The sequence below is a fragment of the Pseudonaja textilis genome, chromosome 11 (genome assembly GCF_049901715.1).
Source record: "Pseudonaja textilis isolate UNSWEBS1 chromosome 11, rPseTex1.2, whole genome shotgun sequence".
NCBI classification, from domain to species: Eukaryota; Metazoa; Chordata; class Lepidosauria; order Squamata; family Elapidae; genus Pseudonaja; species Pseudonaja textilis.
Window position 1 is genome coordinate 11,885,015 of NC_142000.1, and position 25,924 is coordinate 11,910,938.

A 25,924-nucleotide genomic window follows, 5' to 3' on the forward strand; every position below is an offset into this window, starting at 1 on the left:
CCGCCCCCGCCTCCCTTCTCCCTTCGGTTTCACTTTCGCTTTGCGGCCCCGCCCACTTCCCCGAACTGAAAAAACGACGCCCGCTGGCCTTGAGCGACAGCAGGGGCAGCCACTGGCACGGCGGGGCAAGGCCACGGCCAGGCCAATGGCAGCCCCTCGGAGAGAGCCTCTTCCCCCCCCCCCTCCGCCCCCCAGCCACGCCAAGCGTGGGTGCCTCTCCGCTTCCGCGTCGCCCCGCTTTGGTCCTTGAGGCGCGGCGCGAGTTGGAAGCCGAGTCGAGGGGTCGGTCAGGATGAAGAGCTGCCCGTCTCCGGCCGCCCCGCGCGAAGAAGTTTTGCAAGGCTACCGGGCTTTCTACCGCGCCCGCTGGGCGGAAGGCGAACTTGGCCTTTGCAACGAAGCGCCGCTCAAGAGCCGCGCCGGGCTCCTGCGGGTGGCCCAGGCGGGCAAGTGGGACGTGGGCGCCATCGCCCAGAGCTGCGGTGGGATGCGCGGCCGGCGGAGGGGGGTGAAGGAGAAGGAGAAGGAGGAGGAGGCCGGCAGCGCCGCCGCCGCCCTCTTCCGCAAACTGAGCCAGGCCTTCGGCTACCTGGAGCTGCTCTGCATCAACCTTTGCCTCTCGCCCTGGAGGAAGGAGATCAAGTCGCTGAAGGTAGCCGGGGTGTGGGGGGTGGGTGGGTGGGAAGGATAGGAAGGGTAGGAAAGGGAGGGGAAGGAAGATCTCCGGTGGGTTTGGGCCACTTCGCGTCTTGAGGGAGGGGGTGGATCTCTCGCGGGGGCCGGGCTTCGCTCCAGGAACCCGAGGTGGAGAAAGTTTAAAAAACAAACAAAAAATCCTTCCTCCGATTTTGCATCCGAAGTAAGATAGGCGGGGTTGAGAGAAGTAAAGAACAGATAATCGGAGTTGGAAGGGGCCTTGGAGGGCATCTAGTACCCAACCCCTTTTGGTTGCTGCAATGTCTACTAGGAAAAAAAATTGGTTACAAAATTATAGCTGTCAATTGGTGACCATTTTTGGAGATAGAACAAACTTTGGAAAATGCTATTTACACACGTACATACTGGCTCTCCGCTCTCATAAACCAACTAACTGTTTGAGAACATGTATTTTCTTAACAGGTGTTTTTATCCACTATGAATGTATTATAATGTGTCAGTATTTTTTTTTAATGTATATTGTAAATAATGATGTCTGTTGCTTGTCTAAGACCGTAATAAAGTTATATTCTATTCTAAAAAATCTAGACCAACCCCTTGCCCAAGTAGGAAACCCTACACCGTTTCTGATAGAGAGGCTCTGAGGCTCTTCCGTGGTGAATCAGCAGGTTCTCCCTAACCTTGGTTCAAGCCTTTAGCCAAGCATTCAAGCTGCTTTAATTTTTAATATTGGGTTAGGGCAGAGGTCTCCAAACTTGGCAAACTTTTTAAGACTTGTGGACTTCAACTCCCAGAATTCCCCTGCACCAAATCATCAGAATTCTGGGAGTTGAAGACCACAAGTCTTAAAAGTTGTCAAGTTTGGGGGGCCCTGGATTAGGGTTAAGGTTTTACCCCTCTGTCTTTACTGGCAATGACCCTAGAGCAAGGGTTCCCAACTCCCAGGTCGGTCCAGAAACCAGGCCGCGCAAACAACTGAAGACTCATGCACGGGATGCAGACAGCCAGTGGTGTATTAACTAATAATGCAGACTAAGCATGTGCTTAGGGCACCGGGCTCAAAGGGAGAAACCACAAAGTTGAGAGAATATGGCTTCGTTTGTACATTATGTACAAAGGAGGAAGGGCACCAAGATTTGTCAGTGCTTAGGGCACCAGCGAGCCTTAATCCACCACTGCAGACAGCAGACTAAACGACACCCCCTCCAATCCGTGGAAAGACACCTCCCTCCACAAAATCGGTTCCTGGTACCCAAAAGGTTGTGGGGCTTCTGCCCTAGATAGTGTACTTAAAGCACAGTTTAAAATGATATTAGTAAAATTGCTCATCAACATGAAATCCGTGCAGGATCACTGGGCATCCATCCAGTTCTTCTGAAGTAGCTGTTATGATCTTCGAGATATGAAGAGGGTTTTGGAAGTATTAGCAAAAGATGCATTCATTTGTAGCCCACCCAGATATTCTTCATACCAGACTTCGGGTGGGCCTTCTGATGTTTTCAGTGCCTGCTGTCCTCATCTCCAGCCACCCTAGGCCATGTCGAGGTGGGAGTGTGGCAGATCTAGAGGGCACCAGGTGATTTCTCAAACCATCTAGAGCAGGGGTGTCCAACCTTGGCAACTTTAAGACTTGTGGACTTCAACTCCCAAAATTCCTCAGCCAGCTTTGCTGGCTGAGGAATTCTGGGAGTTGAAGTCCACAAGTCTTAAAGTTGCCAAGGTTGGACACCCCTGATCTAGAGTTTAATTTTCCAGACCAATGATATCCTAAAGGCCAGATTTGGCTAACTACATCTCAGGTAAAGAGATAACAGAGGAATATCCAATGGAACAGCTTGCCCTCGGAAGTTGTGGGAGCGCCATCAGTTGAGACTTTCAAGAAGAGATTGGACTGCCATTTGTCAGAAATGGTGTAGGGTTCCCTGCTTGGGGGGGTTGGACTAAATGACCTCCAAGGTCCCTTCCAACTCTGGTTATCTGTTATCTGAGGTTCAGCAGGAAGGAAGATGTCTAAAGTCAGTATGACTCTTCAGTCAACCTGAAGTCTGAATTCTTCTGCTTATTGTATCCACAAGGAAGATCTTCAACCCATAATTTCACAGAATAGTAATATCTCCGTGCTGATGTCTCCTGATGTTGTTTTCTCATTCTCTTTAGACTTTTACAGGAAACTTTGTCTACTATGTAAAGACCATCCTTCCGGAAAGTGTAGTGCAACAGCTGCTGTCTGAAATCGGCTATGTTGCCACCTCTGCTACCGAATATTCCCTGGTCAGAAAACCAAACGAGGTAGAAGCGGAGAACACCGCATTTGAAATATTCCTTGCAAGAATTGAGTGCGAAAACCTTCTTGAAGTTGCAAGGGACATGAAAGACAGTGACCTTGCTGACATCCTACAGATGAGGGCCCAGAAACATGGCCTTCCTGGTGTTGGCCTAACTAAAAAGCAGGAACACTCACAAACAAAAGAGGACCTCACCGTTGGAGAGAACAACGGGACACCAAACCCTGCAATGGCCTACTTGAGTCATAGCCAGCATGCCTTCAAGGAGCAGGGCAAAACTGAACAGGCCGAGAGCTTTGGGCTCCGATGCATCACAACAGAGGCTCAGCCAGCTGCTTCCAAGCAGACTACTGAGCTGAACAGGAACCAAAACCAAACAGAGGAAATCTCAACCCATTCCTGCATCCGAAGCACGGACAGCGAGGACTTTCTGATTAAATACAGTGACATTGTCATTGGACAACAGCCTCTCCACTTCTCTGCCTCTTCTTCTTCTCCGAGAGCAACCAAAGAGGAGGCCTGGCTGACAGAAACAAGGCTGGGCCTACCAACCTGCGGGGCAGAAACCCTCCCTCATCTGCCTTCTGATGAAAGTGGCCCTCAAGCTTTAGCCATCCTCAACGATTCCACTGTGGTAAGCAAAGCTCCTTGTGATTACCAGACTCGGCAAACGAGGGTTGGATCCAAAACCTGCGATGCGATGAAGCGCCTGAGCATTCCTGGGTCAGATACAATCAACGAACCCAAAGAACTGAAAGGCAGCATGGCCCAGGAGTCACCTAACTCCTCCAATAACTTGGCCTTGATGGGAGAGAAGCCAAAGCCCGAGGAAGAAGACTACGTAGAGAAGTTGATGTATCCTGTGGAAGAAACAGCATGGCCAGAGTCTGCAAGGAGCCACAGAGTCCCTGGAGAACATTATCATCCTGAGATGAATTTGGCAAACTTCTCCTGCAGAGACAATTACAACATGGACCTCTATTCATCAGATCACTTCAGTCACATCACTGGGTGCAGATATCCCACGCCTGGTCCAAGTTATAGCAGACATCTGGGTGTCCCAATTTTAACCTGCCCCGTTCCCACCGAGGATCAGTACTGTACTGACAGTTTAGCAGGCATCCGGCACAGGCGAGAAAGATATCCCCTCTATTCCTCTTTGGCAGACTTCGATACTCGTGGGGTGCATATGAACGAACCTAGCCTAGAAAGCTATGTCGTTATTAAGAAAGATAATTAAAACGTACGTCCCTAAGAGCTCCAGTAACAGCAAGTCAGGATTTACTGAATTGTAGCGAGATTGGTCATACGGTTGGGCTGTCTACATGCTTCTCATCAAGTGATAAAATCTTGCAAGACAGGATCATGGAATGTTTCATAGGACTTCAAATGTGCTCAGCTAAGAGCTCCTGAAAAGGTTTAGCATCATCTTACTGTGACAACATTGAAAGGAAGGTATACTTTTAACGGGGGGAGAATCAACCATTCCTTCAATTTCCAATAAAGGAATTCTCATCCACATATGCAGCTCCAGTGTCTCATCTGGATTTCCTTCTCTCTGCTCATGGCATAAAAGTTGGCGGTCATGCTAGAAAAGGATGCATACTTTGGGGAGAACACTGGTGCCCCTTTCTTCCTCTTTTATGCAGTCCCTAAGTGCCTGAAAGTTGTCCAGGATAAAGAACTAGGACTAAGAAACTACAAATCAGGAATGTTTGGTGAGGGTTTTCTGTTCTTCTCACCCAGTTCAGATTTAATTGAAGAAATGTAAATTGTGAACTTTAAAATATACACGTTTTTAGCAATGAGAATTGGAACCAGCAACTCGGTTGTTAAGCAGTCATCCAAAGAAACCACCATTCCTTATCTTACTTCAGCTTTCCTTTGCTTTACAGGCCTGTAAAGTTCATAAATGCGTTACTTTTTCAGCTCTGTGAATGGCCACTGCCTTAAGCAGTCGCTAAACAAGAACTACCTCTATAAGAAAAAGTTATTGAATTTTCGGGATCCTGAATGCTCTCAGTTCATAACAGGCTGTTTCATAAATACCTGAAGAATGTTATTTAAAGGTTAAATACGATTGCTTTTAATGTAGGAAATATATCCAGAAACACAGAATATCAATCGGTTTGCATAGCTACAAGTTAGCTCTTGATTGGTTCAATTGTTACTTCTTTCTGTTAAGATTTTATGCAATATAGCAGGTTGGTCAGACAAGACAAGCTGCTTCTATACTGAAATATAACCAAAAATAATTGGATAGAAGACAATTCAAAAATGTTGGTATGACTTCTTTTTTTAAAAGAAAAGCATTTTGGACTCAACAGGAAATTTGAGAAGGGAAAGCACTTAAAATCTAGTATGGTCTTGTAAAAACAAAAAAAATGAAAATGAGAGAAAAAATAATTTTTGAATCATGCATGGAAAAGCCATTTGGACCCCAAATACGTTGGGTGATACAAAACATCTTGTATCTCCTTTTGATTTTCTTCTCTCATTTGTTTGTTGGCTTCTTCAAGGCTTTGTGGATAAACATTTTGTCCCATCCACGATCAGACAACTAGAATTCAACTCTGTCCAAAAATGTTGTCTTGTAATAATGAACCAGCAGCCAACATACTATGCATACCGAAGTACCAATATAATCAATGGCCTGGAAATATTTTCAACATTTAGTGAAGGAAAATGTGGAAAATGTTCAATCATTTCTCACCATAGATACAGGTAATCCTCAAACTACCACAATTTATGTTGCTAAGTGAGACATTACGTTGAATGAATTTTGCCCTGAATTACGATTTTTCTTGCCACTGCCATTAAGTGAATCACTGCAATCATTAAATCAGTCACACCGTTGTTAAGCAAATCTGGCTTTCCCAATTGACTTTGCTTGTCGGAAGGTTGTAAAAGTTTTATCACATGACCCTGGGACGCTGCAACCGTCATAACTATGAACCAGTTGCCAAGTGCCTGAATTTTGATCACATGACCATGGGGATGCTGCAACGGTCACTTTTTTCACCGCCACTGTAACTTTGGTCACTAAGCAAACTGTTATAAGTTGAGGATTATTTGTATTTTGATTCCCTGTTCTTGGTTATTGTTTCTAATCATGTTACTCCAGTTCATTTTGTGCTTCTCTGCCAGTATGGCTGAGCTGAAGAACTTCTTGGACTTTCAGTTCTCATCCGCTTCAGCTAATATGACCAATATTCAAGGGAACATGAGCCTTGGACGCTTGCAATTGAAGGGGTGCCAGCTTCTTATCTCTGCAAGAAGGACGCTTGTAAAAATACAATTCTGAAGCTGAACAATTAGCCATTCACTCATTGCCACAAGGAACTGAAGTTCAAGCTCAGAACATGGGCTGCTTATAAGTAATGCTTAAAAAGCCAAGGTAGAATGCCTGTGAAATATTTTCTGCTTGAAAATTACTCCTTCTAGAATTAAAATATATTTTTGATTTGTCTTCTTTTTATAACATTACCTTACCATCACATTCCAAATTGTAAGCTATCTTTTCTTGGGGCTGCTTAAATAAAGCAAGCCAATTAGGTGGTGTGGTTTAAGGCACCAGGCTAGAAACCTGGAGACTGGGAGTTCTAGACCAGTCCTAAGTATGGCTGTGGAACAAACTGGGGAAGGACACAGTCCAGCTGGACAGAGCAAGGGACAGGGAATTCAGAGGAAGATCCAGGCCCACCTCATCTTCATCCTAAGGCACGCAGGGAGGAACAGAAGGGAGCAACATGAGTTGCATGGCTTATGGGGGAGGAAAGGGCCCTGATTCCCTTCATTAGCTTCAGCTGAGAACAGTGTTTAAAAAGGGAAGCTGCGCGCAGCAACTTGTTGGAAGCAAATTGTGAGTTATCTGTTATTGTCGAGGCTTGTCTGGGTTCCTGATGTCTTCCCAACTGTGTGTGTTTTGCTGGCCTTTCAAGTCTGGAATTCCTTATCCTGCCCTGTCCAGTTAATTGCTGCAGCGTGGTTTGTGTGGATTTTTATTTACAGTTTATATGTACTTTGTGTTTGGACTGAATTTCCTCCACTTAGATTGTTCTTGGGAGAGTTTTTTCTCCAACCGAAGGTAACTGGACATTGGAGGTATTAAAGGGACTTTTCTTACTTATGTGACTGTGTTGCCTTTGTGCCATGCCTCGGGCCATCACACAAAGCCAGCTGGGTGACCTTGGGCCAGTCACTCTATCTTAACCCCAGAAAGGAAGCAATGGGAAACTATTTCTGAAAAATTTTGCCAAGAAAACTGCAGGGGCTAATCCAGGATTTAAAATTGACTTTAGGGCATGTACAAAGATGTATACACACACACACACACACAAAACCTCTTTACATAAAGGTTGGAAGAACACCCTGTAGGAGTAGCATAATTTTCTGTTTCAGTGTTTGGACTGAACATACAAGATCCAGGTCTTTCTGTAGGCTTGCGTGAAGAGTTCACTGCCAAGTGCATTTTTTTTCCTATCCAGCCCTAAAAGAGAACTATACAAAATCATTTGTGGATCTTAAAAGTTATTTCAAAATTGCTTTCACTTTCCCAACCAGACTGACGCCAACTATGGAGACTGAAAAGATTTTATGATCGCCGTATTTTAATATTAGATGGGAAAAGAGATAAAATTGCTGTGTTCCCAGTGAAATAGATTAAATCAATGACAATAACTGTTAATATATTAAAGATTTTTAATGTATGCTTGTATTTTTTTTACATTGCTATGCAGCTCAATTTGAGAATAACTGAATCCCAGTTAATTTTCCAGCAATAACATAACAATTTAAATAAAAGACATAATCAACTCTTCTATCTTAGAATTCCATGTCTCAGGGAAAATAAGCTAAAAAACAGGTAGACAGTTATCTTTATTTGGACTAAGAATGTGAGACAATAACGCATTTTGATACATTTGTAATGAAGGAAAGGAATGATAAATATTTTGGAATCGCATCTGCTGTTCTTACCCCAGTAAACTGTAACCAAGAGAACCTAAAACATGTTGAATAGAAACTTCTACACTCATTTAATATAACTGTACACTTCTTTGTAAGAAGTTGAGCAAAGTTACCTTCTCTTCAGTGTAAACATGTACCTTCCAACCCATGTTCTATTTCAGACCCCAAACTATCCATCTCAAGGACATTTTAGCTCCAAACTAGGTTAACAGTAAAAGACAGATCAAAAAGTTATGCCTGTACTCCATCATTTATCTATATACACTCGTGTAAGTCACTGATCCAGCATGACTGTTCCTTGAACCAGACTCTTAATATCAAATACAAAATTCTCTAAAAGAAATAATCCCAAATGAATTGTAAAATAATATAGTAAATAGTAATAGTAAAATAGTAAATAATAATAGTAAAATAATAAAAGGCTGAAAGTTGGACTCATATTCACTCATCCTGCGCATATGTGGCCATGGACGTGATTTAGGCATGACGGTCACCTTAATTTTTGTGCTCACCTGGCTTGAGCTGCCTAAAAGCTCAGTGTGAAGACACAGGGATTTATCTGCCCCTGAAAGACAGGAAGAATGAGGAGGCAAAAGGATCTGCATCCTGGTTGAGTTGCCTTGCCTGGTGCTCAAGAGTGGGTTGGGGCCATCCAAAGTGAGCCCCTGGAATGAATTCTGACAACCACCCAGTTTTGGGTGTCAACACAATACCGTCTATCTCCGTTTGTTGCTTTACCTGTTTCATATAATCTATACAATTTATGTATTCATGGATGGAAAGTAACTCGACTATTCCATATTGCAGTGATCCCCAAGCCCCGGGGATGGGGGCAGCGTCACGGACAGGTATCGTGCTGCATCCCATTAGGAATAGGTAAAGATTCCCCTGGCACATATGTGCTAGTCATTTCCGGCTCTACGGGGCGGTACTCCATTACAAAGTTGAAGAGCCAGCATTGTCCAAAGACGCCTCTGGTCATGTGGCCAGCATGACTAAACACCGAAGGCACATGGAACGCTGTTACCTTCCCATCAAAGTGACCCCTATTTTTCCACTTTCATTTTTACATGCTTTCGAACTGCTAGGTTGGCAGAAGCTGGGACAAGGAACAGGAACTCACTCCGTGACACGGCACTAGGGATTTGAACTGCCGAACTGTTTCTGATCGACAAGCTCAGCATTTTAGTCAGCTCGACCCTTATACAAATAGAGGATGAGCGCACAAAGCTCCCTTTGTGCATGTGCGGGATTAGGTTGTGTGCACAAAACTATTCCCCCCCCCCCCGCTGCCTTTCCCCCCCTCCCGGCAACAGTGATGCTGGCAGCCAAGCACCAAGACTGCCAGTCTGCGGAGCTAGAAAGGTTGGAGGCCGCTGCTATATTGTATAAACTTTTTAGTATACTTAAAAGAATTAACACAAATGCAACAAGTAGTACGTACTAGTAATAAGCCTGGCCGGTTGTTTTTTTTGTTCCCTTCTATTAAAATTCTTCTTTTGGAAAAAAATTTTTTAATGTCATTGCATTTGAGCTGCACATTTGCTAACTCCAAATGGCACCGTCTGCCGGCAGCAGGAGGAATCAAGTCATAGCTACACATTCCATTCAGATTCTCTTCATATTCCTCCATCATTTGTGAGTCTCTCGGGCCTCACTATCAGCATTAAGTGCAAGCTGCTTAAAAAAGTAGATGGGCTGTTGCAAAAGAGAAGAATTAGCCACGCCTTATGTGTATGTATTTACTCTTCGAGGGTACAGTCCAAAAACAGAGAAGAGGCTGAGGATGGGAAGCAGAGAAGAGTGCAGAATCCATTCTGGCTCTGGGTGGGTTATCCTGCATGGAAATAGTGGACCTTCTCAGCGATTCTGTAATTCCAAACACTTGGACCATTCTGCAAAGCTGCTCAGAATGCCTTCCAGTTTCCAAGCCCACCAATTCAAGCTGCTTGCAGAAACCAAGCCTAAAGCTCTCTCTCTCTCTCTGTTAGGCTAAACCATCTGTGTACTTGAGTCTTGTCCATAGTAAGACAGCTGATTCTACAGACGGCGTTGGGTGTTGTCCAGCAGTAAGATTTGGTCCTGATTCTCTTCGTATTTCTCCATCATTTCCTGCAGGTCATCATCAGCCTGCAGCACCTTAAAAAGATTCAAATGATCAAAGGCTGAAAAGCACATCTCTGGGAAAAAAAAGTCTACAGATGAGACAGTATCCAAGTCTGGAATTGGGATTGTATATTAAGCAAGCCAACATTCATGAGCTTGAGCTAATTTAGGATTTGTTCTTGGCTTACAAACCCTGGCTTGCTTGGCATAAGTATTCTTGGCCTTCTTTGTTTCGATGGCATGTAAATCTATTTCTTTTTGTTCAAGCAGCCAAGCTACCTGCACTAACAGACATTCACATTGCTGTTTATTCAATTTGGCTTAAAAATGTTGCTTAGTTGTAGTATAACATGCAAATGCAAGCAATTATAGTTTGTATAATAAGCTGTGCTTTATAAAGCCCAGGCAACGTATATGATCTGCTCAATTAAATAGTATTTTTGTAGTATTTTTATACAGGCATAAATATTGCAACACGTATGTACGTGTGCACATGTCAATTTTATACTTCTGTCGAATTCCAGACTATCATATTTTATATCAGTATCTGGTGTGGCAACCAACCAGAATAGATCTTCAAGCTTTATAAAGGTCCTGGAAATGATTTAGGTGCGTTTTTAAAATCTGAGGCGATCAGGCCCCTAATGAAGTTCAAAGAGGGGAGATAACGAAAAAGAGTAGGAGCTACATAAAAAAGGGTGATTCAAATCTGAGGTGATTTCTTGCAGAAATAAATCTAGTACAAACAAACATGAATTGCAATCAAATAATTCATAGAATGGGATGTTTTTCACCAGAAGTTTGAAGTGTGAACATTCCTGAAGGCCAGTCAGCAGAGGGAAGAATAAGGGGAAACTGGGAAAGGCCAAGGAGTACACAGACTAGTTTGAGACTCAACTAAAGGGCAGAGAAGTAATTCAGATCTCAAACCGTTAACAAGAAGCCAAAACAGGCACACTAAGCGGGAAAAAGTAACGGTCAAATTCCCCAGCTTGTCATTATTTCCTAGAAGGAATCAAAGTTGCCGAAATCCAAGCTGATATCTGTCACAATGCCATTATCTTCCTCTCTTGTGGGAAGTTTATAGTAAGTCGAAGAAGCCTTTGAAGATAGTTAATATTGAGACGTGACAGGATGGGGAGCAAGACATTTTTTATAAAGATAATCAAAAGTTATGCACTAATTCAGATACCGTTTTCCTGTTTTGGCCAAACTATCTTTCAAAACAAATCGTGAATGTACACTTACAAGCACTGGAGAAGGGACTTTGAACAATGTTTGGTTAATGAGCCAGTCTTCATAAAGCTGATGAATAGCTTTTAAATATTCCTGTTCAGAAGAGGCACAAAAAGGAGGACGATCAGGTTTATTTTTTTAACAGAAGCAAAAACACTTTGATGAATCATGATTTATGTTCTGTAAAAGCGAAAGATAGGATAGTTGCAATTATAGCCAAATATCTGATGTAAGTTGCAACAGGACAACCAGATTTGGAAAAGGGCTGGGTCTCATTTATCTAGGACAGCCGTTTTCCCATCTTGGTTCCTGAACATTCAACACTTTCCCAGTCAAAGGTACAATTAATTGTAAGCTTTTAATTGAGCAGGGAATTCAAAACAACAGCCTAAAGTAATATTTCTCAACCTCAGCAACTGGACTTCAATTCCCAGAATTCCCTAGCCAGCATGGAAACGGCACTTCCTGTCCTGTAACATGCTCTCCATAGGCAGGGAACATCAGCTCCAAACTCCAGGGACAACTTTAGCACAGAAATCTACTTTCTTCTAATCACAGAATGCATCTTTTTCAGCAATATTACAAATTAACAGAGTTGGAAGGGACCTTGTAGGTCATCTAGTCCAACTCCCTGCCCAAGCAAGAAACCCTATACCATTTCTGACAAATGGCAGCCCAATCTCTTCTTAAAAGCCTCCAGTGATGGAGCTCCCACAACTTCTGAAGGCAACTTCTGTTCCATTGGTTGATGGTTCTCACTGTCAGAAAGTTTCTCCTTATTTCCAGGTTGAATCTCTCCTTGTTCAGTTTCCATCTATTATTCCTTGTCTGGCCTTTGGGGGCTTTGGAGAATAGCTTGACCCCTTCTTCTCTGTGGAAGCACCTCAAATACTGGAAGACTGTTATCCTGTCTCCCCGGTCCTTCTCTTTACTAGACTAGCCAAACCCAGTTCCTGCAACCGTTCTACATATGTTTTAGTCTCCAGTCCCCTAATCATCCTGGTTGCTCTTCTCTGTACTTTTTCTAGTCTCACATCTTTTTTATAGTGTGGTGACCAAAACTGGATGCAGTAGTCTACGTGTAGTCTTACTAAGGCTTTATAGAGTGGTATTAGTACCTCACTTGATCTTGAATATCTGTACCATGACCTCAAAATGATGGTTACGTGGATCAGGGTACCACTACACAATGCCAACCTCCACCATGATGTCTGATGGAAGAACTAAAGTTGTGTTATCTCTGTGGTGACATCATGTATACATTGACATTTGACCTCCTGCCTTAGTGGATGCTTATGACTCTCTTATTAGGGGATGGAAGACTTTAGATTCTTCTTCCAACCAACCAAGTTGTAATCTTCCCAAAAAATTGAAAGGTCTTCTCCTTACCATGGGAATCACCTTTTCCTCTTCCCTGCACCTCCGCTTGAGTCTCTGATAACACATGCCAGGAGAGGTCTGTAGGTAAACTGCATTAAACCATTATAAGTTTTAAACTGTTAAGGATGCAAGGCTGTTTCAATCATTTCAGAAGTATTTTAACTCAGAAGCAGAGCCGATTGAGCCCTGAAAGAATCCCAGAATGGTTACAGCAACTGTAACAATGACTACCCATTTGAAACTGAGAATTTTCCATTCAAAATGCTTGGCATACTAAAATAAACTAGATATTCTTGAAGAGCCATCCTAGTTTTTGGAAGCTCAGATCTCATTGGCAACAGCCAAGATTTTTAACCATGGTTATAAAACGATGGATTTTCGTAACAATGAATTGGGGGTTTAAGTCTTATGATGTAATGTGTATTAAATATTTTACTTGTTAAACTGTTTTATTCAATGCCAAATTTAGATTAGATTATATTTGTAGCTTGTATAGGGGCCTTTTGGCCATAAATAAAATTGAAGCTCAGAGAAAAATTGTTCCTATTTGCTTCTCAGGGGAAAAAAAAAATCCCAAAATGATAAATATTTCAAGTTTAAAAAGTACAATACGTTCATGAAATCACCTATTAAGTATGCAATGCAGCAACTACTGAAGCCTTTTAATGCCAACGTAGACTAAATATGAACATATTCTTGATTTTAAACTATCAAAAGAAAAATAATAATTTAGAGCTAAAAAGTTAGTCTACCCTACACACACCAAACACCAAAGTTTCTTATTTTATTAAAGAAAAGAAACAGCACAGATTTCACATATGATTTCCCTCACCTACTTCCCCTCATATATGTTGAAGTTCAACTCCCTTAATTCACAGTGATTAAAGAATTATTGACATTGAAATACAAACTATCTGATTGGCATCGCGTTGGAGAACCTTGTGTTAGTCTCTTAAGACTCAAATTACCAAAGTTATCCCTAATGATCGGTAGCCACGAAACCTCCCCACCCCTGAAGAATCAATAGAGATGTTTACCTATCAGATCAACTGACACGTTCATATTCTTGAGGATCCAGTCAAACCATTCGGTCAGGATGACGTAATCTACTTCTGGCATTTTCCCGCTGCAAAAAATGTAGGAGAATGATATGAGGAGGCACTTAGTATTGGAACTCAATTTTTTTTAAAAAAACTGTCAACAGTTCAGTTACTCATCTCCGTACTGTCAACTGTCAACTGCTAATCTTTCACTTCATCATCATCATCATCATATGTACACTGGCCCAATCTTCCGCTAAAAGTAATCACCAAGATCTGATATCTGATTGTCAAAATCTCACTGCCTGTCTATGGCAGTGTGGGTGCTCACAGGTAGTCCTCATTTAAAGACATTAATGGAAACCAGCAACTCTGTAACTGTGTGGTGTGATCACAAAGTGTGGCATCACGTGATTGCATCATCTTGTGACAGCAACTAGGACAGTCCCAATTGCCATTGTTAGGCCTTCATATAGATACGTTCTTATCTTTTATTTCACAAAAAGTACAAAAGCAATTCACTACTTCCTTCTTCTGGGTAGGTTCACAACTTTTCAGTCTAGCCAACAATCCTGCCTTTTCTAGTGGTTTTCCTCCAAGTTGAAGGGCTGCTCGATTTTATTTACCTTTGAGAATCAGTGAATATATTTCCCCTCACATGTGTGCATTTCTACCTCAATCACTCCATTTTTACGATCCTGTAATTCTATAATTTGGGGTGACTGGATGGAGCCGAGCATTTACTGGCCAGATGCCCTTCCTAACGTCTATGTGGAGTTCACAGATGATTTTGTTTTCTTTGCGCCCTAGGAAAGAAACATCTGCCGCTACCTAGGATCGAACTCTCAATCTTCTGTATGGGAGGTGAGTGTCTTCACCACTAGGCCATCACATTGCTGTATTTTTACCTCAACGACAATCAAACCAAAATATTTTAATGTAATGGATCTGATCTGTTTTCAGTAATCATTCACTAGAACAACTTCAACATTCATATGAATCAGTTCAGTGTTGCCTGGATACCACACGTAACCAAGGACTGTATGCAGGAGAGTCAATGAAAGTAAGTCATGTGCTTTCACTAGCTTCCTCCTTCTTAGCTAACGAGAGCATATAGCATATAACCATGGTTTCTTTATCAGGCTTAAATAATACAAAAGCACAAAATGAATTTCATAAAACTAATGTATAGCTTCCACCCAATCCAACAATTAGCAAAGCTAATTGTATCCAATATGCACGTGCAAAAAAGATGTATCCAACATGCATGTGCAAAAAAGGAAGTAATGTAATTTCTTCAAAGTCATACATAAACAGCAATCAGACAAACTCAGTAATCGCTATATCATATTACTTCAGCAATTTGGATAAAAGAGAACCAAAAGGTATTTTCGTAGCATCACATCTGTATCTTTGCTCAAGAGATGCTGTAGCAGAGATGCCACCTTGTGGATTAACGAATTGCTTCTCCTTTCCCTCACGTATTTCGGAACGGAAATCTAGTTTGGCTGTATGTTTATTCAGAGTGCAAAAATAATGGCAAGACAAATCGAAAATATATTGCAAGACGAATAGCAGCAGCCAGCGTGCCTTAGTCAGTCAATGTGCAACTGACAATTTGATGGTAATTTGGCTCTGTTCCTGGGCCATTTCAGAATGAATAAAATATGAAGCCACTCTCCTAAAAACATGCTTTGTACCGTACCTGCGATATAAGTTCTCCACAAAAATGTACTTTGCGCTGTAAATTGACCTCTCCATCATTCTTATGGGAGAAATCTGCAAATTAAATGTCAAAAGCCATTTAAAAGGATGGATAGATAGGTGGACGGACAGACACGCAGATTGTTAGCTATTCAAGGGGAGCGGAAAGTTAGCTGTTCTGCAGCATCCACTCAACTGCAAATTCCTTGTGGAAAAGTGATTTATTCCCTTTATTTATTGCCTTAAGAGTTTATTTAACTTCAGCAAGGCCATTATGAAACCAGCAACCTTCTTAGTTTTCGATCCTTTCGTTCAAGAACTCAAACTGTATAATCCCCCCCTCCTCCTATTTTCTCCATGTTGATATGCCAAGGAAGTAGGCTGAAGTGAAGGCGACGGATCTAAAATTACCCATTTAGAATCCATTGCAGAGACTGGATTTGAACCAGGGTCTCCCTATTCCCTTTCCAAGATCTTAACTACGCTGGCTTTTAATATAGGTAGTTTTCAACTTACAACCGTTTGTTTACTGGCTGTTCGAAGTTACAACTGCACCGACAAAAGTGTTTGACCGGTTTTCACACGATGGTTGCAGCATTCCCATGGTCACGTGATCAAAATTCAGACACCCTGGCTACCGGCATGTATTTATGACGGTGGCCACATCCCAGGGTTGTGTGATTTCCCCCTTTGCCACCTTCTGCCCAGCGAAGTCAATGGGAAAGTCAGACTCGCTCAACAACTGCAATGATTCACTTATCAAGTAAAGTGGGGATAAAATGAACAACTACAACTAACTACTGCGGAAAACTTAGCTGCAGAAAATTTGGGCTCGATTGTGGCTGTACATTGAGGACTACCGACCTGCACCTGGGATTCTAGTTGCTACTATATAAAACGTACCATTGGTTTTGTATGCTGGTCCAACATAGTCAACTGCACGTAAGTCTGTAATGTCAGTCCCCACCGGTTTGCGTCTTGATACATTAAGGCCTGCCATTGGCGAGAAAACAATAAGGCTATATTCAGAGGGGAGGGGAGGAGGAAGAGGGAGGAGGAGAGGGGAGGACAAGAAAGTTGCAATATGAGGAGAAGAGAGGAGAGGAGTGGAGGGGGAGGGGACGGGAGAGGAGGAGGAGGGGAGAGGGGAGGGGAGGACAGGAGTTGCAATATTAGGAAAAGAGAGGAGGGGAAAGGAATAAGAGGGAAGAGGAGGGGAGGAGGAAGAGGGAGGAGGAGAGGGGAGGACAAGAAAGTTGCAATATGAGGAGAGGAGGAGGAGAGGAGACGAGGAGGGGAGGGGGAGGAGAGGACAGGACGGAACAGGAGTTGCAATATTAGGTACATGAGTACATATAGTTCCAAATCCTCCAGTATTTATTTAATTTATTGTCCCCAATGTGAAGGACTTACTAAGTATATTCAGTTCTCAATGGGACACTGGCCATCAAGGAAAATTTGTGGCTCATATCTTCCTTTGGACCTAAATGTATTTTGGCTTCAAAAGGTTTAGCACGTGAGGCCTACTGTTTTTTTATTTTTTATTTTAAAAGAAGGCTTGAAAATCATGATCAAATTACAAAGAAGTAGTACAGCACATGCTGTCTTGCAATAGCTTATTCTAATGAATCATATAAGCAACCTTATTGGAAAAAAAAATCTAAATAATAACGCTTGAACTTAGAGAATCAATATATTTTCTGGTGTTAGACAAGGGTAGTTCAGTTTTACTTTCTCATTATAATTCAAAGGCTTTCAAGCAGTTACAACAATTAATACAGAAAGTAAGTCCAGGAGCTTCATTCTAGCAACTCACCAAAGGGTTGTGACCACGGACATTCCTCCATTTAGATACTGGTTCTGTCAACACCTGGGTTGAAAGTTTTAAAAAATAATAATCAGTGCAATACAGAAAATTTCAGTTTACTTCTCTGAAACACTATAGAAACAACCAAGGAATGTGGAAGTTTAGCTGCTGCTACCCTCAGATAAATAGTATGCAAAGTATGTAAGCTTCTATATGACTGACTTCTTTGCCTGACCAGTTTTGCCCTTGAAAAAATTATCTTACGATTCCTCTTATGCTCTTTCGCTACTATGCGAAACCACTAATCAATAAATTTTGTATATTAGTGATTCTCAACCTGTGGTCTACAGACCTCTGCAGGGCTGCCACGTCGTCACAGATTTGAAGAAATGTCATTTAAATCTTGCATTAAGTCTTGAGGGTCCGTGGACACAAAAGGGGGTGCGTGGTGAAGACAAGGTTGAGAACCCCTGATCTGTGATCTTTTCACTGTTTCATTAGCTTCCGCTTTTGTCACTGCTTTGTGTTTATTTCTAATTCTGCAGTGTTTAAGGGAGTTTCGTCTTGATTTATTTATTCATTTTAAAAAAAGAAACATTTTTTTAAATTTTTGCCACACCTTCTTTAACTTTGCTTTCTGAACATCCAGCCAGCCTTTTCAATCCTCCCACCATTATCTTATAGAAGCTTAACACAAGCACTTTCTGTGGTGATCCAAGCCGGTATCTTGTCAGTTTCGGAAGTGATGCAGCAACAGACAACTTTTGAAATTGATGTACAGCGATACAGAGATGGGTTTAAACCAGGTTGGGTCTACCAGTTAACAACTGAGTCCGCTTTTTTCAAAGATAGGTATGTATTAATGAGCAAAATGCCACTCAAATTATAGCAGCCCACGCCCTTTATTATAGTTTACTAGCAGGGTGCCCGTGCTTCACTAGGGAACTATGTGATTGGATAAGTCTTTGGGGAGGAAAATTGGGGGGTGGAAGGGAAATGCTGCCTCAGCCTACAGGCATCTATCGGTGTTCATCTGGCTAGCGTCCTGTCAGTGTGTTAGAGTTGAGGGCTGTTTGGAAACTGAAACAGTATTTTCTGTGTGAACAAGGAGACAGCAAGGAGCCTGGGCGTGGCTTAGCTCAACTGCAGTTGGAACAGATTTCTTTTCAGGTGGGGAGGGGGAGTTGAACTCCTTAGCATCAGAGCGTGTTAATAGTAATAGTATACAAAATATTAATGTGCTGGTGGTCATTTTGAAAAATCCTTTCTTAGTGAGCCCCTAGAAACCAAGAGGAACATACGTGCCAAATTTCAAGTTTGTAGGCTTTACGGTTCTGGAGATTTTGTGATGATGTGTGAGTGGTATTTCGCTTTTATATAAAGTTCCAGCCTGTTTTCACCAAGGCTTTTCAGGTGTTATGTATTTTGTGGAATTGAGTTTTACAAATGAATTTTTATTACGTTTTTGTAATCTGCCCTGAAGCATTGAAAATAAGTCATATAGACTAGTTTCAGGGAAGAGGAAAAAACAGCAATGTTTTTGGAACTCTCACCAAGACACAATATTCAAAGAAACTGTGGTGGGAAAAAAAAATTCATAGGGCAGGAGTTTCACTAAACTTGTGAGCCGTAATCCTGATCCTATTTGTTTCCAACCACCTGAAGCACACTTTAAAAAGAAACTTAAGCAGCCACAATACATCACCTCAATGCCAGTGTTTTTAGCAAAATAATCCAGGCAGGTTGTTTTCCCGCTAGCAATATTCCCCTCAATGCAGATCTGATGAAAACAGAAAGAACAAAATCCTGATTAACGCTGGAGGTTGATGAAATGACAGCAGGTAAACAGGCTTAATGGTGATACTCAAATTCCGCAGAAAGTTAGAACTGTTTCAATTTGAAAAATCTAGAGGACTTTGTTTTCTCTCTGCATAAATTAAAAACCCTCCCCAAACCCACATTGTAAATCACCACATAATCAAGTTACATGGTTTAAGCCATCTTATAGGTGTCTTTATAGATACCCTTAAACCATTTGCTCAAAGAATATCTTTCTCTACCATGGGATGGTCTTGAAGGAAATACTCAAAAGTTTATATAGAAACAAGGGCACATTAAGGAAACATTCCTTAACCCTTGGGAAAGGAGAAAGTATTATGAAAATATTCAGGCTAGTTCCTTCCTAACATTCTGGGGTGTAAGAAAGAGGAGAAGAAAAATTACACCCAACTTTCTACTTATATCCTACTGATTCACAACCAATTCACAATCCAATTCTGTTACTATAGCCTACACGATTTCAATAAAGCTTTGTTCTAACCTTTTTGTGGAGTCAAGTTTCCCATCTGAACAAATTCAAAAAGTGGATACATAACATATCAAATAAAAAGGGTGGCACAAAGTCCATGCAATCATGTTATCAATCAAGCGAGCGAGCATGAATGTATCAGTTTCCAGTCACTTCAATTAGGGTTTCAATACAGAATTTCACATATTCTTCCCATCTGCAGATTGTATGTTGTTATTCTCCTTTATGGAATCCAACAAAAAGATTTGCAAGTCTGCATTCAGAAATGCAGTGATTTTTTTCATTACTGTCTCATTAATGCAATACATGGGAGGTTCATACTTACAACTGTCTTCCTTTCTCCTCCATTTGCCAGGTGCTTATCTTTAAAAGAAAACAAAAGCATTCAGAGTAATTGGTGCTGGTAATAAGTTGAAATATTAGTGCTACAAAGCAAAGTGCAATATAGTATTAAGGCTATATGGAAGACTATAGAAACAGCAATCATGGAGAAATGGGTTATGAAGACAACAGAAATGGCTAAATTGACTTGTTTTAATTATGTTAATTAATTCTGTCAGTCTAAAGTCAAAACTAGACACTGAAGAACTTACTTAAAGAGAAAACTACAATTACTTTTATAAAAAACTGGAAACCACTTATGGACTTTTTGCTGCATATGGATAAAAATGAACTGGTGATTTCTGGATATATTGATTAGAATGATTTGTCTATGGGAAGAAAAGGAACTATGACATGCAATATAGGAGGGAGAAAATGGTAATCATTACGTTTGCAACTGCTGCAAAGAACCAGATTAAATATCTTTCTTCTTGCTATTCTTCTGTTTCATTTTATCCTTTTTGCTATTTTTCTGTCATTTTTAAAACCTTTGTAAAATCTTCTTTTAATATCAATTATTTAAAAGAAGATGATGATCAAGGATAGGAGGTTGAATAGCCTTGCTAGAATCCTAATCAACAGTGCCGCTAAATGGCGGAACTGAATTGCAAGACGTGCCATCAATGTTACTTTATTTGTTCCTTGAAAGTTTCACGCGTCATATTAATGGTTGTTAAATATGATGTGACACTCCAGCCAATGCAAACTAGAATTAATAGATATTTTGGCACAGTGTGTTGAAAGACAAAGTCAAACATCTTTGCCATTGCTGGATAGAGAGGAAGGGGAAAAGGTAAAAATAGGATAGCGTGAATGCACGTGCCACAAACACACCTGCACAGCACTTATCACACCAGATGCAGACACAAGAGGCACAGGAAGGATGTGGGAAAGGGCAAGATTGGGTAACAGAACCCAGATTCTCTTGGATCAAAGAAAGGACCAACTGACATTTACCCAGGAAACAAGAATAGCCCTGATCACAGACTAGACTCAGCTCAATGTCTTTGTCAGATGTTGGCATCTTGTCTGCCACTCAACTCTTATTTCACAGGCCTCGTTTCATACCGGATCCTCATTAAACCCAGAGTTGTGACACTTTCCCTATGAATACATTTACTATGAGATAAGCATTTATGCATCATATGCCACTTCAACAAAGGCAAACATACACACACACCCCTAAAAAAGCAGAAACAGTAATGCTCCAAACTCCTCTTGGTCAAAAGTTAGAAATTTCAGCTTTCCAATTCAAGGGCTACTTGTTAGTGTTTGGGGACAAACCCCCAAGCAGAGTGCACAGCAGCAGTCAAGCCAGGCAGCCAAATGAGAGAGAGGCTGGGCCCAAGAGTATACACACACTGGAGACAAAAACACTGTTTGTAGTTTTAAATAGTTATTTAATTCACACAGAGTTTAAGCAGTGTCATTCAGTCCATATGTCATTATCCAATATATCCATCCAGTAACCTAGTTCATTAACTAATCAGTACAATGTCTTTATCTGCTTGTAAATCTTCTCCTTCAGATACCTTTCTCTCGAAGACAACGCTGAGTATGCACAGGATATCAGCTCACAAAGTAAACAGTCCTTTTGTTCAGCACAGTAGCCAACAAGCAGACGTCTCATACAGGAGTAAACAGCAGGCAGCAGAGAGACCAGCGACCAGAGACCAGAGATCAGTAACCAGACCAGGAAGCAGGAAGTGTACGTTTCTCTCTACTGCCTTTTATTGCAGCTTGCAACCGCACCCTTAATTATCTAATTACATTGCAGTTTGGTGCTTAAAGCTACAAAACACTTAAACCTAGGTTTATATATTTAGTCACCCAAACCTAGTTGGTGTATCCATATACCCAACACTACTGAAACTTGAATACTCGAATACAGCTCATCAGTCTGGAACCCACATTATGTATCTGATATTAACACAGTTGAGAAAGTCCAGAAATATTTCACAAGAAGAGTTCTCCACTCCTCTACTCATTGCAGAACACCTTATGCCACCAGACTTGAAATTCTAGACCTAGAAAACCTAGAACTATGCCGCCTTCGGTCCGATCTAAGTATCGTACATAAAATTATCTACTGCAATGTCCTACCTGTCAATGAATACTTCAGCTTCAACCATAACAATACAAGAGCACACAATAGATATAAACTCAAGGTAAACCGCACCAAACTTGATTGCCGGAAATACGACTTCAGCAACAGAGCGGTCAATGTTTGGAATACTCTACCTGACTCTGTGGTTTCTTCCCCAAACCCCAAACACTTTAACCTTAGACTGTCTACTATTGACCTCACCCCTTTCCTAAGAGGTCTGTAGGGGACGTGCATAAGCGCACCAATCGTACCTACCTATTGTTTCTTTTTTATTTTTCTTATATGTATCCATTTCAATTCTATGTTTATACTTATATCTGCTATCTTATAATCGCTTGACAAAATAAACATTCCCTTCGTTCATTTAATGAATTACATAAGCAATCTACGCTTCTATTTCCACGTGGTTTTAGCATTTCCAAGCCACTTTTTAAACAAAACACAGGCGAATCTCGGAGCACCCCTGGAACCGTTTGCATCTTCCGATGGGCAGCAGCCCAGAAACCTGGCCAGCCCCCGCGTTCCCCATCCCGGGAACGACCCCAACCCAAGCCAACCCAAGCCAGGCGGGACATACAAGAGGCGTGCTGGGAAGACCCGACCATGGCGCAGCGTTGATCCCTCGGCAGCGCAGGGCGGCGAAGCTCCGAGAAGCCGGTTTTGGAGCTGCAGGAAGCCGAGAGAGGCCCAGCCGCCCAGAGCTGGAAGCCAGGCAGCCGGAGCCGGTGCCGGAGTAATTGCATGCACCACATCGCTCATGTCCCGCCGGGAGGGACTCCCGCAGGAACCGGAGGGCGGCCGCGTTGCAAAAGTCAGGATAAGGGAAGCTGCCCGGGCAAAAGACCCACTTCCCTTCCGCCGCTCCAACAGCTGCGTTTTGTAACGGTGGGGGGAGGGGGAAATGGAGAGACGCGCAGCTGCGATGCGCAGGGGATGCTGGGAGTTGTAGTTCAAGCCTGGTGAACTGGCGGGGGTTGCAAACTGTGCTTCCCCCCACCCCCCTTTGATCAGCTCCAGGCGATTCAGTTCAAAACTTTGCATCTAGCACTCGCACCATCCGCTAAGCGTGAGTGAGCTCAGCCCGCTTGAACAACCCATGATTCTGGCTATTATTATAGGCGCCCAGGGAGAGGGTGGGGTAGTGAATTGGGTAAACTTGGTTAAGTGGATTGTGGGATGGTAGTGAGGCAAGGGCTCAGCGGTGGCTTGGGGGTTAGCTGCTTTCTTTCAACCCAGCCTTCCTCAAGGGGTTTGATTTGGAAGAGATTAAAATGAAGGGTGTGAAAGCAAACCAAGTTGTCGATGAAGTAACAAGCGATAATCTGATTCACCAAAATGCTAAAATCAAGTTTGCTTATATAACTTAGTTACCATGGATTTGTTAGCCATCAGAATGGCCTCTGCATTGCAGAGACTGGAGAATCAGAATGGGAGCTTTCAAGAAGAGACTGGACAGCCTTCTGTCAGAAATGTTATCGGGTCTCCTGCTTGAGCAGGGGGTTGGACTAGATGACCTACAAGGTCCCTTCCAACTCTGTGTTCTATTCCTATTTCTGTTTCTATTCACTGAACAAGGAAATCAGTGGTGGTATTCAATTTTTTTACGACCAGTTCTGTGGGTGTAGTGGGCGTGGCAGGGGTGGGCGTGGCAGGGGTAGGTTACTGCAAAATCTCCATTCCCTCCCCACTCCACCAACCTGCTTTCCAGCTCCGTTCTCCTGTGCTGGGCAACCAAAGAAGACCCAGCCAATCATCTGGGAGGCAGAGAAGAGATGGGGGCAGGGCCAGTCAGAGGTGGGATTTGCCGGTTCTGCAAATTACTCAAAATTTCCACTACCGGTTCTCCAGAACTGGTCAGAACCGGCTGAATAACACCTCTGAAGGAAATATTGTGGACAGGAACTCACTCCCTTATTGTTGACTGTTGCAACACACTGTACGTGGAGCTCAGAAGCTCTCACATACAAGGCAATGACCAAACTACAACAGGTAGTCCTCAATTTACAATCAAATTGAGCCCAAAATGTATGTTGCTTCATGAAAAATTAAGTGTTAAGTGAGTTTTGCCTATTTTAAAACTTTTCTTGCCACATTTGTTAAGTGAATTGCTCCAGTTAGCAACTTAGTAACACGGTTGTTAAGTGAATCTGGCTTCCCCACAGACCCTTGTTTGTCAAAAGGTTGCAAAAGGTGATCACATAACCCCGGGACACTGCGACCATCATAAATATGAACCAGTTGTCAAGAGTCCAAATGTAAATCGTGCGACTAAGGAGATGCTGCAACGGTCATAAGTGTGAAAATTGGTCATGTCACTTTTTTCAGTGCAGCCGTAACTGAACAGTCACTAAGTGAACTGTTGTAAGTCGAGGACTACCTGTAGTAGATCCTACCCACAATTGTAGGAGAATGCCACTTTGCAGTCACTACACTGGTTCCCCAGTCCCTTTTCAGGACAAATTAAAAATACAAGTGATGACCGAAACATTCCAGAACAGGTCTGCCTGCACAGCATGAAGCCTGCCAAGCAGTTTTTGTGCAGTCCATTAGCATTTTTTGAAAACCAATTCATTGTCATCAAATGTTGCCACTGGCTAACTTTTCAAAGCCACTTCTGCCCCGAAAGACATGCTGCAAAGCACCTCAAGGCCTCACCCGGATGCCTCTGCATTGCTAGCCGCCAAACAGCTGATTGACACGCCAGGTCTCCCTCTGTGGCCTGCAATTAATTCTCACATATCAACGTGGCCTTTTCACTCTGAGTGGTCCCAGCCTGCCCTCCAGCAATATGCTATATTGGGATTTTGGCATCCTCCGGGAGCACAGGTGGAGTCTTGCATAATTGCCCATTCTCTTCCATTGCCATGGAAACTACAGGAGAAATAATGGATATAAATTACAGAGGTTAAGAAGGGGAAAAAATGCCACAGAGAAAGGACATTAAGTTAAAAATGGATATAACCAAACATAAAATGGGTCTAATAGAAAAAGAAGAATTAGCACAAAAAAATTAGAGGTGCCGAACTATTTTGAAGATGCAAATAAACCAGGTAGATGGTTAGCATATAAATTGAGAAAGGGGAAAGAACCGAGGAAAATATTGCAATTAATAGATGACCAAGGCCAAGTTTGCTATGGTAGTAAAGAGGAGAAGGAAATTATTCAAGATCATTCATTATGGGAAACTATACACACAAGAGAATATTGATGAGGAAAGAGTTAAACAGTATTTACAGAATGCTAATTTACCCCAGATACCTAAAGAGATTAAAACAATGTTAGAAAGCAATATAACGATGATGGAGTTAACTGAAGCACTTAAGAAACAAAATAATGGAAAGGCACCAGGCCCAGATGGACTTCCGGCAGAATTTTACAAACTTTACAAGAATCATTGCATTTTCCATTGCTAGAAGTTATGAATGAAGTTATGTTAAAGAAGAGGATACCTAAATCATGGTCAGAAGCTTATATCACATTTGTTCCAAAAGAGGAGGCCGATCCATTACAAATCAAGAGCTATAGACCTATCTCCCTACTAAACGCAGATTATAAAATCTTTTCTTCAATATTGGCAGAAAGACTTAAAAAATATTTAAATAACTTTATCCATCCTGACCAAAATGGATTTCTGCCAAAGAGACAAATCAAAGACAATATGGGAGTAGTCTTGGACACTTTGGAATACTATGAGGCGCATCCCAAAAAACAAATAGCTTTGATATTTCTAGATGCACAGAAGGCATTTGATAATGTGAATTGGCGATTCATGTTATTACTGCTGGAACAGATGGGCTTTGCTAGAAAATTTATTCAAGCAATAGAAGCTATATATCATAAGCAGGCGGCAAAGGCAGAGGGAGAACTGACAGAATCTATCGATATAAGAAAAGGAACAAGACAAGGGTGCCCACTATCACTTCTGTTGTTTGTGTTAACTTTGGA

General features: G+C 42.0%; 2 protein-coding genes across 3 annotated transcripts; one reads left to right on the forward strand and one right to left on the reverse strand.

Moving 5' to 3' along the window:
* The first annotated feature begins 188 nt into the window (after positions 1 to 188).
* LOC113445154 (uncharacterized) lies at positions 189 to 7,067 on the forward strand. Its single transcript, XM_026714175.2, has 3 exons — positions 189 to 652; positions 2,815 to 6,500; positions 6,554 to 7,067. The coding sequence occupies exons 1-2, from the start codon at positions 293 to 295 to the stop codon at positions 4,180 to 4,182; spliced, it is 1,728 nt and encodes a 575-aa protein (XP_026569960.2). The 5' UTR covers positions 189 to 292; the 3' UTR covers positions 4,183 to 6,500; positions 6,554 to 7,067.
* A 558-nt stretch (positions 7,068 to 7,625) lies between these two features.
* TK2 (thymidine kinase 2) lies at positions 7,626 to 22,875 on the reverse strand. 2 transcript variants are annotated; one of them, XM_087940580.1, is made up of 10 exons: positions 22,557 to 22,875; positions 19,817 to 19,854; positions 18,889 to 18,963; positions 17,193 to 17,246; positions 16,280 to 16,369; positions 15,378 to 15,451; positions 13,670 to 13,758; positions 12,642 to 12,721; positions 11,265 to 11,345; positions 7,626 to 10,088 (listed from the first exon to the last, which is right to left on the reverse strand). In XM_087940580.1, exons 1-10 carry the CDS (start codon positions 22,729 to 22,731, stop codon positions 9,951 to 9,953), a joined length of 894 nt encoding a protein of 297 aa, XP_087796706.1. In that variant the 5' UTR covers positions 22,732 to 22,875; the 3' UTR covers positions 7,626 to 9,950. The 2 variants fall into 2 exon arrangements, with proteins under 2 accessions (XP_087796706.1, XP_026569961.2); XM_026714176.2 differs by having other exon boundaries at positions 7,626 to 10,049; positions 22,557 to 22,872.
* Between the last annotated feature and the right edge of the window lie 3,049 nt (positions 22,876 to 25,924).